Raw genomic sequence first — 15951 nt, 5'->3', positions numbered from 1 at the left:
TTAATTTTGATAAAATGGTTTACGAAACTCGAAATGAGATAAAGTTATAGACCAAATATTTAAAATTAATTAATGTCATTACTGGTTGTTTTTCTATGCAACATTATTTTGTTGATTCAAATCATGGAACAATACGTCATTCAATGTTACCGTAAGTGAGTCAGTAATCTACTATATATATATATATATATATATATATATATATATATATATATATATATATATATATATATATATATATATATATATATATATATATATATATATATATATATAAAACAAGCTCTTCCCGGCAAACTTCGTCCTGCCCTTTTTTGGTTAATGACGTTTCATGCTTGTTTGCTAATTCAGCCTCCTGTGATAAAAATTTGATTTAACGCAGCTTTTCCCATATAATCTGCAGATTTTCCGGAATCGGTTCCAGAGTGGCCAAAGTTGTCATTTTTTTGGCGTAAGAACCTTCCTTGGACTTTTACGAACCCAACGCAACAAAAAGTTGAACTGATTCGCGTTCGAACAAAACCGTCGAAATTTTTTTTTATATATAGATTTCGACGGTTTTGTTCGAACGCGAATCACTTCAATACGGAGCGTCGTGTCGAGGTGCTTTTTGTTGCGTTAGGTTCGTAAAAGTCCAAGGAAGGTTCTTACGCCAAACAGTGACAACTTTGGTCACTCTGGAACCGATTCCGGAAAATCTGCAGATTGTATGGGAAATGCTGCGTTAAATCAAATTTTGATCACAGGAGGCTGAATTATCAAACAAGCAAGAAACGTCAGAAAACCAAAAAAGGGCATGACGAAGGTTGTCGGGAAGAGCTTGTGTCAATATATTTAATTATTATTTTTTATCATATGGGTTACAAAACGTGTCATATAATATGAAGGTGCTAAAAGCTCAATCACTAGGGCATCATTGATTGTTTACTCCACCAGTTCAAAAATGGTTACAAAATAATAATTCGAGGCGGCCGATATTAACAAAATCCTCTTTCTGCTAAATTATCATATTTTAGCGCACAATCAACTCTCTAGTTTTTACACGTGTTTGACATTTGAATACTGCATGGAAAAGAACCACTTTCATCGAGTGTTTACCACCTGAGTAAATTTACGTCAATTTTTCTAATGGATTTGTCTGAATCAAATATGAGATCATTGAACCAACTGGATAAATCCTGTTAGTTTTGGGAAAATCGAATAATCGAATATTTGTCAACCACAAAAAACCATCCGCCGGCGGATGAAAGTCATTCACTTAGCACATTGAAAAAAAAAAAAAAAAAATGGCGGAAAAAGTGGTTATTCTCCGGGCAAACATGACCAAGCTCTTTGTTGACTGGCTGGGCTGGTTGATGGATGGTGTTATCATTATTACCACGTCGCAAATGGTTGCGATACGCTATCAGACAACCATTATTTCTGCGACAAATTGCGACATGGCAGAGTGGTATGATTTCATGGTTTTATCGTGGTACAAGTCTGGCCGTTTGTTGCTGGTTCGTGATAAGCCATCTGCGATAGACATATACTAATAGAAAGAGACAGTTGTAAGCGGGAACAAAGTGTTGGCATTACTACTAACCACTACAAGAATGAGCTCGTGAGTGCCTCTTAAAATTGATATTTTAACAAGTTGGACATTGATTAAACATGAATCTGATGCTGTGATTAAAATAATTTGAAAAAGTTACTGAATTATTTTTAACAAATAAAAAAACTTTTTTTCTAGGCTTTTCATGCCACTTCAACGAATCAGTTTCCCGGTTAACTCTACACAATAGGCCTGGCTAGTATTCTTCAATTTGATGAAAATAGTGTCTGGCAATCTGATGGGCATTTGTTGACGAATGCTGAAAGGTATTTTTCTCAAAAAAAATTATTTGAAATTTTGAGGTTAACCAAACGTAGTGCCCGGTGTCAACCGAAGCCGGATAACAATTCCGTGAGGTTGGACTTTGAAAATCCGTCAAAAACCAACTTTTTAACTTGTTCAATTTCCAACAAGCACAATCTGTAGAATCGAGTTCAAGGGCAATTCTAACCATTTTTTTTTTCGCACATACGTGCACGTCCCGAGATAGTCATGGTAGTTTCCATGTGGCCGGCTCGACCGACTGACTAGTAGTAAGTGTCAATCATTATCTTATCAGGTCGATGGCTGGGACAAAGAGAAACCACTGAACAAAATCAATTCGAGGTGTGAGGGGGAATGCTTTATTTCGCCTTTTAGTTGTTTTGTGTGTGTCTGTTTCCAAATGGTCAAATATTTGTAATTTGATGATGAGCTTCCTGATTTGGCTACGTAAAACTAAACAAATCTTCGTTATGTGGAACATCGTGTGTGAGAGAGAGAGACAGTTTCGAACTTGGTTACTTATTATACGTCCTGTAAACACATTCAATTATAACAATTACTGAAACTTTTTTATTTTATAATTATGAAAACGTTTACGGAGTTGTAATCTATTGAATATATTGTGGGTTGCGATATTATTGGGCTTTGGTAACAATACGGATTAGAGATGTGTGTACAAAAATGGTTAGTGGAGACATCTTGCGGGTAATAGCCGCAACCGGTTGCGTGGGAAGAGCTTTTGGGTAATTTTATGCTATATTGGACAGCTAGTTCCTTCTGCTTTCTACGTTAAATAACGTCGAACAAATTGTTTGTTATTGTTTTGAGAATAACATCATTTTTTAACTGATTGAATAATTTTCATGAACTGTTTTGATATCCTGCGAAATAAAAATTGTTTAAGCAAAATGTTACACATAGTTAAAATGTTAGAATTAAAATCGAACAACGATTACATAGACGTTCGAGATATATTTTTTTCTGTCGCGAGCTAATTTGGATGATGTAACAAGTGTTATTTCATGCGTGTTTAGTGTAAATCTTTTTGTTGTTTGTTTGTTTGTTATTGTTCTTGTATTGCCAGTGTAAGCGTCCAAACTTGTAAGCGATATCAACATATATACGTTGCAAAATATGCAAATACAAGAGTAAAGTACACTTTTAAAGCTTGCCTAAATAGTTTTAATAAGTAATATATATATATTTGAGTATTTGTTTACGCCATAATATAAATAGTTGTGTATATAACTATATAAACTGTTGCATACGCATTTATTTTAATGAAGTTCCTTTAGTTTAGCGATGGGAGTTTTGCAGTTAAAAACAAGAGTTGTTTTGCAGAACTTTGCTGCAGCAGTGCTATCCAATTGCATCGAATACGTATTAATGTAATCGCTCGGGAGCGTCTCAGGTCAGAATCTTCCAATCAAACCGGTTATTATTGGTGTGGGTAATGGGATCGCACGGAGGTTCCACCAGTCGCCACCCGGTGAGACCGTCCGCCGACTCGATCACAGCCATGCTACAGTAAGGAACTTTCTGCATGATCCTGCTCATGTCGTTCGTCGAGCGTAGCTTCTCGCCCACGATGTGCCTCGTGCAGGTATCCAGGGTTGTCGCGTGGCCAACGATGAGGATGTTACCCGCTGAAAGTGGAGATTGTTGTTTAGTTTGGTGTACCATTGGTGTATCACTTCCTCGATACTCACTTGTGCTCTTGATAAGATGCTCTGTTACGTCCGAGTTTCGCTGGTAGAACTCCTCTAGTCCCTCCTGCTGTTTTCCCTTCAGATCTTCCGCTTTGGATAACGGTTCGTACTCCATGGTTATGTTGTAATCCGCTGCCTTAAGTTCTTCTTTGGACATCCATTCCGGAAGGCCATCCTGGTACCAGGCCATCCACTCGAACAGTCCCGGTTCAACGTTGATTGGGCGGCTCTCTTTGAGTCCGAGTCCTTCCAGGATCGACGTGGTAGTCTGAATACAGCGGAATGATGGCGAGCTGTACACGTGGTCGATCTGAACGCCTGCATCCTTCATTGCTTCCCCGGTCAGCCGAGCCTGGTAGCGACCCATGTTGGTCAGTGGAGAATCGCGCTGCCAGAGAGTACTTTTCCTAGAAGGAACCAAAGCATTACACACTTCTTGAATCTCACTGAACATCTAACTCTTACCTGTGAGGTAAACACTTTGGCATGTTCAAGTCCTTCCGAATGTAGTTGCCTGCCTCGTCGAAACAGTATGGAATCCACGTTCCGAAGGTGAAGTCAATCCGTTCGCCGTGACGCAGCACGTAGATCCGTCTCTTCGGAATAACCCCGTCCGGTTCCTGCGTCATCCGAACACCCTGCTCACTCTGATCGCCGATTACCGACATGGCAGTGCGTTTCTTCATCAACTCGTACAGCTTATCCGCCGGCACGTTTTCGTCCTTTATCTTTCCGTCCACTTGTGGTTGCTGCTGCATGTCTTCTACCAACTGCTGATGTTGTCCCTCGGCGTGACCTATCGATACTGAAACGAGAGCAAAAACGTGTCTCACTCTTATGGTAGTTCTTCCGACAGCAACGTTATCTTATCACTGTCGAAGGTGACGTGACTGTTCGCAATGACCAAGCATTCTGCAAAAATATAAGACTCATCCTTACAAGTTTCCTGCGAATCGATGTCGTCGTGCTCGCTGTTGGCCACCGGCAGATCGAACCGCAGTCCAGCGGCACCGTCCACCGTGTCCGACGGCGGGTCCAGGTCGGGCGATACGACGTCGCACAGGGGAACGGTTCGGTGCATGGTCCACGCGTCGGACTCGGCCGTGCGTTCGGTGTAGTTCTCCGGCAGGTACCCGTTGGTACCGGTCAGCCAGGAGATGCCCTCGACCCAGCCGTCGGTCGAGTTTTGGATCGCTTCCGGGCTGAGGTAGATATAGTCGCCGATGCGCAGCTCCAGCTCGTCCGGCTCGCGAGGCGTGTGCGGGTACAGCACTTTGTGGACCTGCTTGGTGGCTAGTCGGGAATCGCGCGAGTACAGCCGCAGCTCCCAGTTGGCGCCGGTGTAGGACGTGTCCAGTCCCTCCACGAGCTGCTTCAGCGCGTTGAACTGGCTCGACGGAAACTGGTAGGCCAGCGTCAGGTGCAACGACTTGACGTGCGGTTCTAGGGAAATCGCTAAGGTGGTTACGCAGACAGGGCAAAATACAATAGCTCGGTATTAGTCGGGAAGCTTGTTAGGGGGGGAATACTTAGTAAGTGAAACCGAACAAAACTACGTAATGTTCTAATACGTGTGATTTGATTTTGAGAAATGTAAAAGAAAATAAATCATACTAACAGAACTCAACTATGGATTTTCTACGCAATACGGTTAACGGCGAAATCATAAACCCCGGATTCCATCACCAGCTGGATGACCCGTAGTAGGGATGGATGTCGAGCGTGTATGCTTACATCGGCTGCTACGTGGTATGCAACGAGCTGATGTTACTCCCCCGCACCATGGAAAACAGGTAACTAGCGCGTCTAACTGCTCGTAGGTGTCGCTGATTACTGAATGGTTTGTGTGAGATAGACCGATAAAAAAAATACATGGAAATAGGGAAATAGAAAAAGATAATAGAATCCCATCCTTAGATATATCCGTACTAATGATTAGTCTAAATATCGTATGAATGCAAAGTTTAGTTCTTATTGCAATAGGGCGCACTTACTGGAATGGGACACTTCCTTAACGTACTGCAGAGCTATCCGTTTCAAGTAGTTGGCATCGTCTTCGGCCACGAAGAAGCCCATAAAGTTGGGACTGGTGTACAGTTCGAGAGCGATGGGCCGATCGATGTGCGCTCCTGGCAGATTCATCAGCTCCTTCAAGGCCTTCGACAGCTGGGGAGCGCACTCGTCCGGCGCCTTGAAGAACGACACCAGCGTGATGTGGGGCGTAAAGTTGTGGGCTCCGTTCCAGCCACACACCTCCCGCGATTCAGCCCAGAAGCTCTCCAGCTGCTGGAGGAACGATCCCGTCGGACACGCGTACAGGATGTACTCCCGGGGCGCGCACTCGTCCAGCGACGGATCGTTGACGTGTGCCAGCAGCCAGTCGGAGGCCAACTGCACGCCACGGTTTCCGGTGGCGGCCAGCGCCTTCTCGCTGCAAAAATGAGTATCGTTATGAAGTCATCTATGTATAACACATTCAACGGAGTCACTTGGATATCTGGAGATATCGTTATTAATACTTCTACGGTTTATAAGTGATTGCATTGGTTGATGCATTTCCTAAGGATTCGTCCACCCGGAACATGAACCGATCCCACACCCCGCGCCCTTTAGACTTACGCCCGGTGCTTCGGGAATCCCATCTGCAGCAGGATCTGCAGCGGCGTCAGGTGCTGCTTGGAGATTTTCGTTGGCGTAAGATTTTTACGCGGTGGCAGCGCCGCCATTTCTGCGGCTCCGCAGTGTGGAAAATCTACGGCGACTGAGACGACACGACGTTCAAATCTGAACTGATGAGGTTGCCTTTTTCCGTTCTCCTATCGTTGGGAGCGTCTCATCCTAGCGGAACCGAGGCGAGATCTGGTATTTCGGATTGAATTACACTCGAGTGCGGTGACGTTGGTAGCAGAAAGGGAACAAAATTATTGCGTATTTATCATAATTCCTTCACACTCCGGTTGCCTGCGGCTGGCTGGCTGTCTGTCTACGGTGTGGAGTACGGGTACGTTATTTTTGTTTTTTTTGACGTTTGACACGCATACAGAATGGGTCTTCTGGATGTATTAGTTTTGTTTTGCTTATTCTAAGCTTGTGTTAAGTGTATATTACTCAGGTGTTATTATAAAATTATCTAGACGAGTTGTGTTGCTCTTTCGATACATGTGACTTGTACAGTGAGCTATACAAAGATGCATACAAAACCTTATTACATGACTCTATCGAGATCCAAGAAATTTTAATTTTAGTTTCTTCGCTTCGATTTAACCTTTTTATCGTAAAATGGCTACTCTGGAGTGATGCCTTCCAGAGCCTTAACACATTTCCAACGCCAAATTTACAACAATCAGTCTCGAAAAACCTATTATTGAGAGAAGCCAAAAAAAAAATGTTCGTGGTCCACATTTTTACTATAGGGGAGAGTGGGGAGACTTGATCCCCTTTTTTTGTATCGCACATAACTCTGTCAATTTCTCACAAAACTATAAACTTTTTGCATGAATTGAAAGCTTAAACATTCATCTGTGTTTGGCTAATAAGGATATTTCATCAGATGAACTCTTCGAATCATGCCAAGCGTTTTAAAAAAATATTTTAAACCGGCATTTTAAAAATGTTAGGGGTAACTTGATCCTCCTTTCAACATTTTGAAGAAATCTTAAGCAAAATGTTTCTTATTCATCCAAACTTTTAATTTTCTATAAGCTACAGCAATTTCACATAAAACCTGTACGTTTGTGTTCAAAATATAACAAGTTTATTATATTAAATATTTAAAAACTTAAAATATTATTTTTTAGACCAAAATTAAGCATGTTTACAAAAGCTGCAAATTTTTGTTTACGAAACTTTTGAAAAATGGTTCAAACTGCAGTAAGTTATGTACAACTATACTAAAGGAAACTATGTATGAAAACCCAGCTCAATTAATTAATCTTGAGGCTGATTCCAGTGACTGTAAAAATGCAGGGATCAAGTCTCCTAAACGCACTTTTTAAACAATTGATTGTAAAAATAGTATGACGATAAATTTAACATCAAATGCGTAAGGGTTTTGGAGTTGATAAGTTTATCAAACAATTCATGTGTAAAAAATATTTTTTTAAATAATTTTTGAGTATTTTCTATACATATCAATACAAAGAAAAAAAAATCTCTTGGAAGTTTTTTGCAGCTCGTTTTAGAAAAATGTGTGTAACTGAATCTAAACATTTTTTAATTTTTTTCTTTGTTTTCTACAATGAGTTTTAGTTAATTTCGCACAACTTTCTAGAATAAAGCTAATTGTTTTACCCACATGCTGACGAGATACAGGCTTGGGATCAAGTGTCCCCGGGGATCAAGTCTCCCCACTCTCCCCTATCAGCCTCCTTAGTGATGGTAAATTTGACGTAAAAATGTAATTTGATCACCTTAAATCTGATTGTTAAAAGAAAAGTTATAACTTTCAAAGTCACCCCGGAATTTAAACTAAGAATTTTTAACGTAACTATTTTTATGTATTTTGAAAAATCGTAAACCTATGAGAAAACCTATCTTTTGACCTCCCCAAAAAAAATTTTTTTTTGGACTGTACATTGGTATTTTATGAAAATTTAAAATGTTTTCAAAGGAGTTCAAACATGCTAAATATGATTATAATCGCGGGAAAATGCATTTTAACTGGTTTTCAGTTGGTTGAACTTTAATTTTCATTAAAATTTTGAAGTTTTTCGACAAAATATTTTTTTTTGCCTCCTGATTTTTCAGGCCAACTTCGAAGGGGGGGGGGGGGCGACATAAACTGTGAAAAATATTTGCAACGGCCTTAAGAAATAAAAAAAATAGTTGAATATATTTTTAATTTCATTATCATATTTTGTATATTTCGAAAATGGTGGCATGTAATGTGATCAATATATGTAATATATTATTCTAATATTGTAATCATTATTTCCAATAAAAATAACTTTTGTTAAAATCCTTTTTTCAGCTTAACTTTTGAATTACTTAACTAAACTGCATAATTTTTAATAGCGATTTATGGGACCCCTAGACGGATCGAATGACGCCATAACGGACAAAATCGGTTCAGCCAGTGCCGAGATAATCCAGTGCAATTTTTTTATCAACATCCCACCACACACACACAGACATTTGCTCAGAATGTCAACGTCGTCGTGCTATCTTGTCGCACCCGCCATTTTGACGTTCCGAGAAAAACGCGTTTTAATGTTTGACCTTGAATAAACAAATCCGAAAGCACGCAATGTAAACAATAGCAAACACGTTTTGTTTGGCTCACCATTCTGTGCATTGTCCCAAAGTTTGGTTGAAGTTGGTTGCTGGAGTCCCGAGTTTTAATTACAAATGTTTACGGTAGTCTAGCTTGTACGTGCGACAAACGCATCCTGACTTTCCTGGCCTGAAATCCCTTTGGCCTTTTGTCGCACTTACATCAATTTTCATGGAGTGACAAGATAGCACGACAAGATTGAAACTACTTTCATATGTAAAGTGACAAAAATGCACGGAGTTTTTTCGGTTTTTGTTGAATATCTCAGGATTGAAATCGAATTTTGGGGATCTGTGAAGGTCAAAAGGTGAGGCATTGTGAGCTGCACAAAATGGCGTTCTTAACTGAATTTGGCCCAAAATGCACGTACGACAAGTTAGCACGATGGTGACGATGTGATTCTGAGTCGATAGGTATACATGAAGGTGGGTCTAGGAGGTCTAATTGAGAAGTTCATTTTTCGAGTGATTTTATAGCCTTTCCTTAAAGTGAGGAAGGCAAAAATTGTTGATGAAGGTTTTGACGATATTTTCTAGTTTCTCTCACATAGAAACGTTTGAAATTGTTTTGATTATTAATATTATTGAACAAAATATTGATGTCGTAAAATGGGGATCCAAATATTAATACATCATTAATTTTTACTAACTAAAAAATAGATTAACTTTGAACAGCATAAATCACTTAACCTGTGGTCAACGGGCCTTTTTCAATGATCATTCAAAATTAAAAAAAAAACCATCCACATTAACGACCCCCGGGTCTTTTGTGGTCTCTATTGCAAGTTTCTGCTCGAACCTAGGAGTCCGAAGGCTTGAATGGGGAGAGCACCCAAACCTCTTTCTACTCCAAGGAACCTTCCACCCCAGTGTTTGAACTGACGACCTTTGGATTGCGAGTCCAACCGCCGCCAGCGATTCCACCGGAGTAGGTTTGGTTTAGTGTGTTGTTTGTACTTATGGCATGGAGACAACTACTACGCCTGGAATGACAACCTAGGCCGGGACCGACATTTTACTTCCTCATCCGATGGAAGGTTGCAGCAGATGGGATTCGAACCCAGAATCAAAAAAGGGTCCGCGGGCCACAAAAAATCACTTCAGGGCCACGTTTGGCCCGCGGGCCATGCTATGGTCACCTCTGGCTTAAAAAGACCTTTCAAATGCATCTAAGAGAGTTGGAATTGATGAAGTTTTACGGAATTGCGAACTATTTTATGATTTTTCCTGTTTTTTAGACCTCAAACTTCAATGCCCGTTTTACCCCACTCCCCTTTATCTTAGAGGGCTCATATTTGGCATTAGTTCATCTCATGAATAGACAAACAAACGCTGAAAGTTTCATCCAAATCGGAGCACCTTGATACGACCTGTTACACACTGGTTAAAAACTCGCTCTTAAGGAGAAAAAAAAACAAGTTTAAATTGTTGTATTGAGTCGTTATTTATCAACTAGTCGTTATTATTCAACTCTCGATTCCCGGGAAATTGAAAATCTCGAGAATCGTCACCCTCTAATAGCAGGTCAATAAATGGTTCAAAAGGTTAGCAACAAGGATTCTCTTTTTCGTGGAGTTTCTTTCCAACATAATTTAAACAATGAAGTGGTAATGCTTTACAACTTTATACACTCTATTTCGTCAGGATGTTACAGGTCAATGGGTTTAGGCTACTTTTATCATTCTAAGCACTCGCCGTATCGCCGGAATTAGACGTAGTAACGGCCGATGCTTCCGAGGCGAGAGACTTGTCGTCGGCGGCGACCACATCCTGGCAGGACAGTGACGGGAACCGTTTGTACAGCGCCGCCCGATACTTGGGATGACTGATGCCGTACACGATCGGGTTGTAGACGGCGTTTGCTTTGGCAAAGACCGAACCCCAAATCGTGGCCAGGGGTGAGATGTTGGCCGTCTTGAACACACCGGTATAGTTGATGATGGTGTACGGTGTCCAGGCCATGAACCAAAGCGAGATCGTAACGAGTGCGATCTTGGCCAGCTTCATTTCGGCGGCCTTGCCGTCATCTCCCTGTCGCAGCGATTGCATGTTCATCCGTTTGGCCTGGTCTCGCATGCTCTTCTCGTGCTCGGAAACGGCCTGTTTGTGGGTTAATATTTTGCTATAGTCAGGGTTGTGGGTTTGGGGTTGTTGGGACTTACCTTAACGATGTAGACGTACGAGTAGATGATCGTGAACAGGGGAACGTAGTAGACGAAGAAGGAGTAGGCAAGGATGTAGGACTTGTGGAACCAATCTTCGGTTAGGTAATCTGTTCCACACGCGGTCATGTTTCCTTCTGGAACGTATCGATTCCAGCCCAGCATCGGCAGAATTCCCCAGACTACTCCGATCGTCCAGCAGACGAGGATGCGTAGAACTGCCCCGGAGTTGGTCAGCGGTTTACCGGCCAAACCTTTCACGATGACGTTGTATCGGTCCAGGGCGATCATCGTCATAGTCCAGATCGAGCAACATCCGAATAAGGATCCAGTAAAGGCGTAAAGATCGCACATAAGCACTCCCAGCTGCCAGGTCTCGTACCAACAGTTGTATACCATGGTGAACGCGTTGGTCATCATCATCAGGAAGTCAGACATGGCAAGGTTCACCACGAACAGATTGGACGGTGTTCGTAGGCCCTTGGCCGTCGAGAAGATGTAGATGACCATTCCGTTGCCGATGACCGATATGATACCAAGCACGAAGATCGCGAATCCAATGATCGAGTGCCACAACGGGTTCATCGGTGGGAACTGATACCAGTGAGGGTCCACCAAATGCAGGATCTCCGGGGGAACCTTATCAACAACGGTCATGTTGCTGATCGGATGGCCCCAGATGCTGGGTGGTGGACCGTAGTACGACATTCTAACTGTTGTTTTCTGAACGCTAGCACCACACAACTATTACACTCTTGTGGTACTCCGGACAAACACCCTTAGTCACTAACTGTTGGTTCTGGCAGGTCCTGGCTGGAACTTGCTCAACAATGAACGGAGTCGTCCATATTTATGGCGTTCCTTCCGCCTAATTCGATTAGAATTTCTCCGAACAAACGCGTTTCTAGGTCTCGCTTGGATGGGTTACACATTGCGGTAGGATAATTATTAACGCAGTGATAATCCTCTTTGCCAGGGTGCTGCCGTGAATTTTGCCGCCGGGACACTTGACACCTCCTCCGCGTCGTTGTCCATCACCTGCCAATGATCCCGCTAATATGAATCGCTCAGAGGAAGTGGAACAATGACATAGAGAAAGCGGAACAGCAACAGATATTCATAACTCGAACTTTTGCGTACTTAGCAAATCCCTTTTTCGGTGCGGTATTAAATAACTCGCGCGTACCTCAACCTTCGGCGTAGCGAGACATTCGTAAATTTCAAGGTTCGGAAGCAACAAGCAGTTTTGTGTTGACCGAATTTTAAAGTTGAAAGTTGATACTTCCGAAGGATGTGGCAATTTGTTTAAATTTACGTCACTACGGGTAGAATTCTTTATGTAAACTTATGTCAAAAACATAAACAATGACTTTTAAATACCGCCGTTTGACATGCATGATTTATGAAACCCGCCAAACAAATCGCAGCACACTGGGGGTTTCTGGGGGGGAAACGTAAAAGTCCTTGTCAAAAATTTTCTGTTTTCATTTGCAAGGGTGGTGTTTTTTGGAGTCCAGTTTTATATCAGGACGGATTATCCGGAGAAAACTAAAAAAGGATTTTGCGGTTCCGAATGCAGATCGGATGATCAACCGCTTCCGGCAGATCGTGGAGTGGAAATGAATGTTATGTTCGTCAGAATGTTTTATGTGAAGCTGAAGCAGAAGACTAATCATGTGTTATTTGTTTTTATGTGTAATTTACAAATTTTCAAAGGAAATAAATATGTTTTTAAGGGGATGGATCTTGTTGTTGAAGAGTGTGATTAAATCCAAAATTGTATCGAATTTGATTAGCCATATCGTAGAAAATTATTAAATATAAAATAAATAAAGGTTAAGGATACAACATGAAATAAACAAAGAAAACAGTTGTGTTATTTCTTTTCCTTAGCTTGTCTAAAGGACTTTTATTTTTGTTTTTCGTCATTCATTTTTCGCTTAAATCAAAACAATAAGCAAGATAGCAACTTCCTTTCTTCTAAAACCCCCCCCTTTCCGCTGCATTGTAATCATTCACTCCAGGAAAAGAATAAAAGGAAGCAAACAAGGTTTCTTCAACATTTTTCAGCAACCCAAACTCCCAACCAGAATTGCCATTACGTTTTCCGTTTCATAAGAGTGCCGAGAATTTTACCAACACAAATAAATATATTTAAAAACATTTTTTGTTTCATGTGTTTAACATCCAGGACAACTAAAGGACATTTCAACACTCTAAAATGAATTGACGGAACTAGGGATTTGGATTCCTAGAATAACTTGGCCTGTTTTCTCCGGACCCCGAAAAAACACCACCGTTGCAAATGAAAACAGAAAATTTTTGACAAAGACTTTAACGTTTTTCCCCCAGCAACCCCCAGTGTGCTGCGATTTGTTTGGCGGGTTTTATAAATCATGCATGTCAAACGGCGGTATTTAAAAGTCATTGTTTATGTTTTTGACATAAGTTTACATAAAGAATAACATGTAATTGGGTTTGGGTTTGCGCAACAATCGCGTTTTCAACTGTCCTAGGCAATGGCAGTAATCATTTAGTAAGCACAGAACTTTTAAAGATGATTTGTTTTTTTACTTTCAACAGAATAATAATACATAATTTGTTTAATTTTTTGTCACCGATTGGACCGATTTTCAATGTAAAAAATGAAGCTTTTCAGCAATTTTCTTATCTCTTAAAAATATTTCAAAAAATTTATAACCACTCAGCTCTTCTCCTCATTATTGGTCTGATTCCAGGGACATACATTTGACACAATATTCATAATTGCCTCAAAGATTCAAAAAATATTTTTTCGTTTCATACAAATATTGAAACATTCTATGGCTAAACGCCATTTTTTTTCTTAGGTACCTTCGATATATTGAACAGTGTCAGAATTTGTTTTATTTATTTTTATGTGTATGTTTAATTTCTGCAAATCAAAAAATAGAAAAATCACACGTTTTATTTAATATTGTTTGCAGAAATTTGTCTTTTTGAGTATATTCATACATAATTTAAAATTTGACAGGTAAAAATCGTATACTTTTTTTTATAAATTGTTTGTTTTTTATTCTTCATGTAAACTTATGTCAAAAACATAAACAATGACTTTTAAACCCCGCCGTTTGACATGCATGATTTTTAAAACCCGCCAAACAAATCGCAGCACACTGGGGGTTGCTGGGGAAAATCCTTGTCAAAACTTTTCTGTTTTCTTTTGAAACGGTGGTGTTTTTTGGGGTCCAGTTTAAAACAGGACCAGATTAAGCCGGGGAAAGTGGCCAAGTTATTTTCAGAGTCTGTGAAACATGTGAAATGTTAAATGTTCTTAAATTTATTTATTTGTGTTCGCAATTCGTTTGCACCCCGTTTCATAAGAAAACATAACGGCAATTTTGTTTGGGTATTGGATTGCTAAGAAATGTAGAGAAAGACAATAAACTCTTTTTCCTTTTGACTTGTTTGATTACCGTATCTGTTGCCCTGAAGTAGCAAGTAGCAATGCAAAGGAAACGGGAAGATTCTAGAGGAAGGCAATTGCTAATTTATTTGATGTCTTGATTTGAGTTAAAAATGAATGACAAAAAAAAGTGCTTAAGACAATCTAAGGAAGAGAAAAAACACAACTTTGCAATGTTCGTGGCTTTAATTTGTTTTGTTTTTTTTTACGAATCTAACCTTTATTTATTACATATTTTTGACAAATAAAAATACGGTTGATCAAATACGATACAATTTCCAATTTAAACACATTCTTACGACAAGATTCACTCCCTTATAAACATATTTATTTCACTTGCAAATTTATAAATTTAGGTACACATAATTTACACAAATTATACATAATAAGTCTTCTTCAGCTGGGCGCTTCAGGTTTACTTTGAAAAAAATGATGAATATTTGCTTCGTTTCCACTCCTCCGTCCGTCGAAAGCATCACTTCACTTCTCATCATCCGCATCCGATGTGTATCCGGAACCTCAAAATTAATTTTTTGAGCCATTCACCATGATGAAGTATCGCAGATTGGGATTCACAAAGACAGTTGGCCAGTTTGCTCAGGCTTAATCCGGTCCAGTTTAAAACCGGACCCCAAAAAACCCCACCGTTTCAAAAGAAAACAAAACATTTTTGACAAGGACTTTTCCAAATTTTTCCCCCAGCAACCCCCAGTGTGCTGCGATTTGTTTGGCGGGTTTTAAAAATCTGTATGCCAAACGGCGGGGTTTAAAAGTCATTGTTTATGTTTTTGACATTAGTTTACATGAAGAATTCCGTGAAAAGACATGTTTTTTTTTAATATTTCTTTAGTACGACAACAAATATGTTGTTATACAACACTTATGCTGGTCTTTCAAGCATTGGACAGGAACTCTTAAGCCGAGATGGATATGTACTACGTATAGAAAATGTCACTCAATTTATTGTTAAATGGTAACTTATGCCTTCCCGAATAAATCAGTGTGCCTCACAACTAATTCCCCATATAGTATAAGTTAAATGTGATATAGCGAACAATACCACAATATTTTCACTATTTGGGAAATTAGTTGTTAGGCACACCGATACTATAAGGGTTTGCAGAAAAAAATCACAGGTTTGTGATAAAAAACAACAATTTTATTAGGTCAGTAAAATAACATTTTTTAATTTACATTATAATTAAATAAATGCTCATAGTTCTAAAAAAGAAACTTTTTGAGTTTTCTATTTTTATTTAAAAAAATTATAAAATTCTTTAAAATACTTTTTTTAAATTTCAGACCCTTCTCGGGAGACTCCCTGCCCCTCGTTGTCAATACTTAGTTTGTATGGAGCTTGAACAATCGCTGAGCCCTCCTCCCCAAAGGTGTCCACGTGCTTTATGGATGGTCTCTTTACAAGGGCATATTATGGCCTTGCACTTGGGTTAAGCCTGGCGAGGTAGGACCATAATTTGGAACATTTATGTTATTTTTCCTCGCTCC

General features: G+C 39.9%; 2 protein-coding genes across 4 annotated transcripts; both read right to left on the bottom strand.

Annotated features, from left to right (window-relative positions):
- Positions 1–2194: 2194 nt before the first annotated feature.
- On the bottom strand, positions 2195–6582 carry LOC6035537 (protein UBASH3A homolog). 3 transcript variants are annotated; one of them, XM_038254873.1, is made up of 7 exons: positions 6187–6582; positions 5562–5998; positions 5302–5400; positions 4507–5022; positions 4033–4372; positions 3568–3974; positions 2195–3504 (listed from the first exon to the last, which is right to left on the bottom strand). In XM_038254873.1, exons 1-7 carry the CDS (start codon positions 6291–6293, stop codon positions 3266–3268), a joined length of 2145 nt encoding a protein of 714 aa, XP_038110801.1. In that variant the 5' UTR covers positions 6294–6582; the 3' UTR covers positions 2195–3265. The 3 variants fall into 3 exon arrangements, with proteins under 3 accessions (XP_038110801.1, XP_038110805.1, XP_038110810.1); XM_038254877.1 differs by lacking the exon at positions 5302–5400; XM_038254882.1 differs by lacking the exon at positions 5302–5400 and having other exon boundaries at positions 4507–5010.
- Positions 6583–10452: 3870 nt separating this feature from the next.
- Positions 10453–12281, bottom strand: LOC6035536 (opsin-1). Its single transcript, XM_001845645.2, has 2 exons — positions 11001–12281; positions 10453–10938 (listed from the first exon to the last, which is right to left on the bottom strand). The coding sequence occupies exons 1-2, from the start codon at positions 11706–11708 to the stop codon at positions 10522–10524; spliced, it is 1125 nt and encodes a 374-aa protein (XP_001845697.1). The 5' UTR covers positions 11709–12281; the 3' UTR covers positions 10453–10521.
- Between the last annotated feature and the right edge of the window lie 3670 nt (positions 12282–15951).

This window comes from Culex quinquefasciatus, chromosome 1, assembly GCF_015732765.1.
Source record: "Culex quinquefasciatus strain JHB chromosome 1, VPISU_Cqui_1.0_pri_paternal, whole genome shotgun sequence".
NCBI lineage: Eukaryota > Metazoa > Arthropoda > Insecta > Diptera > Culicidae > Culex > Culex quinquefasciatus.
The sequence above is the reverse complement of the archived record's forward strand: the minus strand, read 5'-3'. Positions and strand labels throughout refer to the sequence as shown.

What these genes read in the sequence shown, in the direction of transcription:
- LOC6035537 (XM_038254873.1), bottom strand. Translation starts at nt 6,293, where the DNA reads ATGGCGGCGCTGCCACCGCGTAAAAATCTTACGCCAACGAAAATCTCC. An exon ending in GGATTCCCGAAGCACCGGGC is followed by an intron (nt 5,999 to 6,186) that starts GTAAGTCTAAAG and finishes TCATTTTTGCAG; the next exon opens with CGAGAAGGCGCTGGCCGCCA. An exon ending in TAAGGAAGTGTCCCATTCCA is followed by an intron (nt 5,401 to 5,561) that starts GTAAGTGCGCCC and finishes CAAACCATTCAG; the next exon opens with TAATCAGCGACACCTACGAG.
- LOC6035536 (XM_001845645.2), bottom strand. Translation starts at nt 11,708, where the DNA reads ATGTCGTACTACGGTCCACCACCCAGCATCTGGGGCCATCCGATCAGC. An exon ending in CGTACGTCTACATCGTTAAG is followed by an intron (nt 10,939 to 11,000) that starts GTAAGTCCCAAC and finishes ACCCACAAACAG; the next exon opens with GCCGTTTCCGAGCACGAGAA.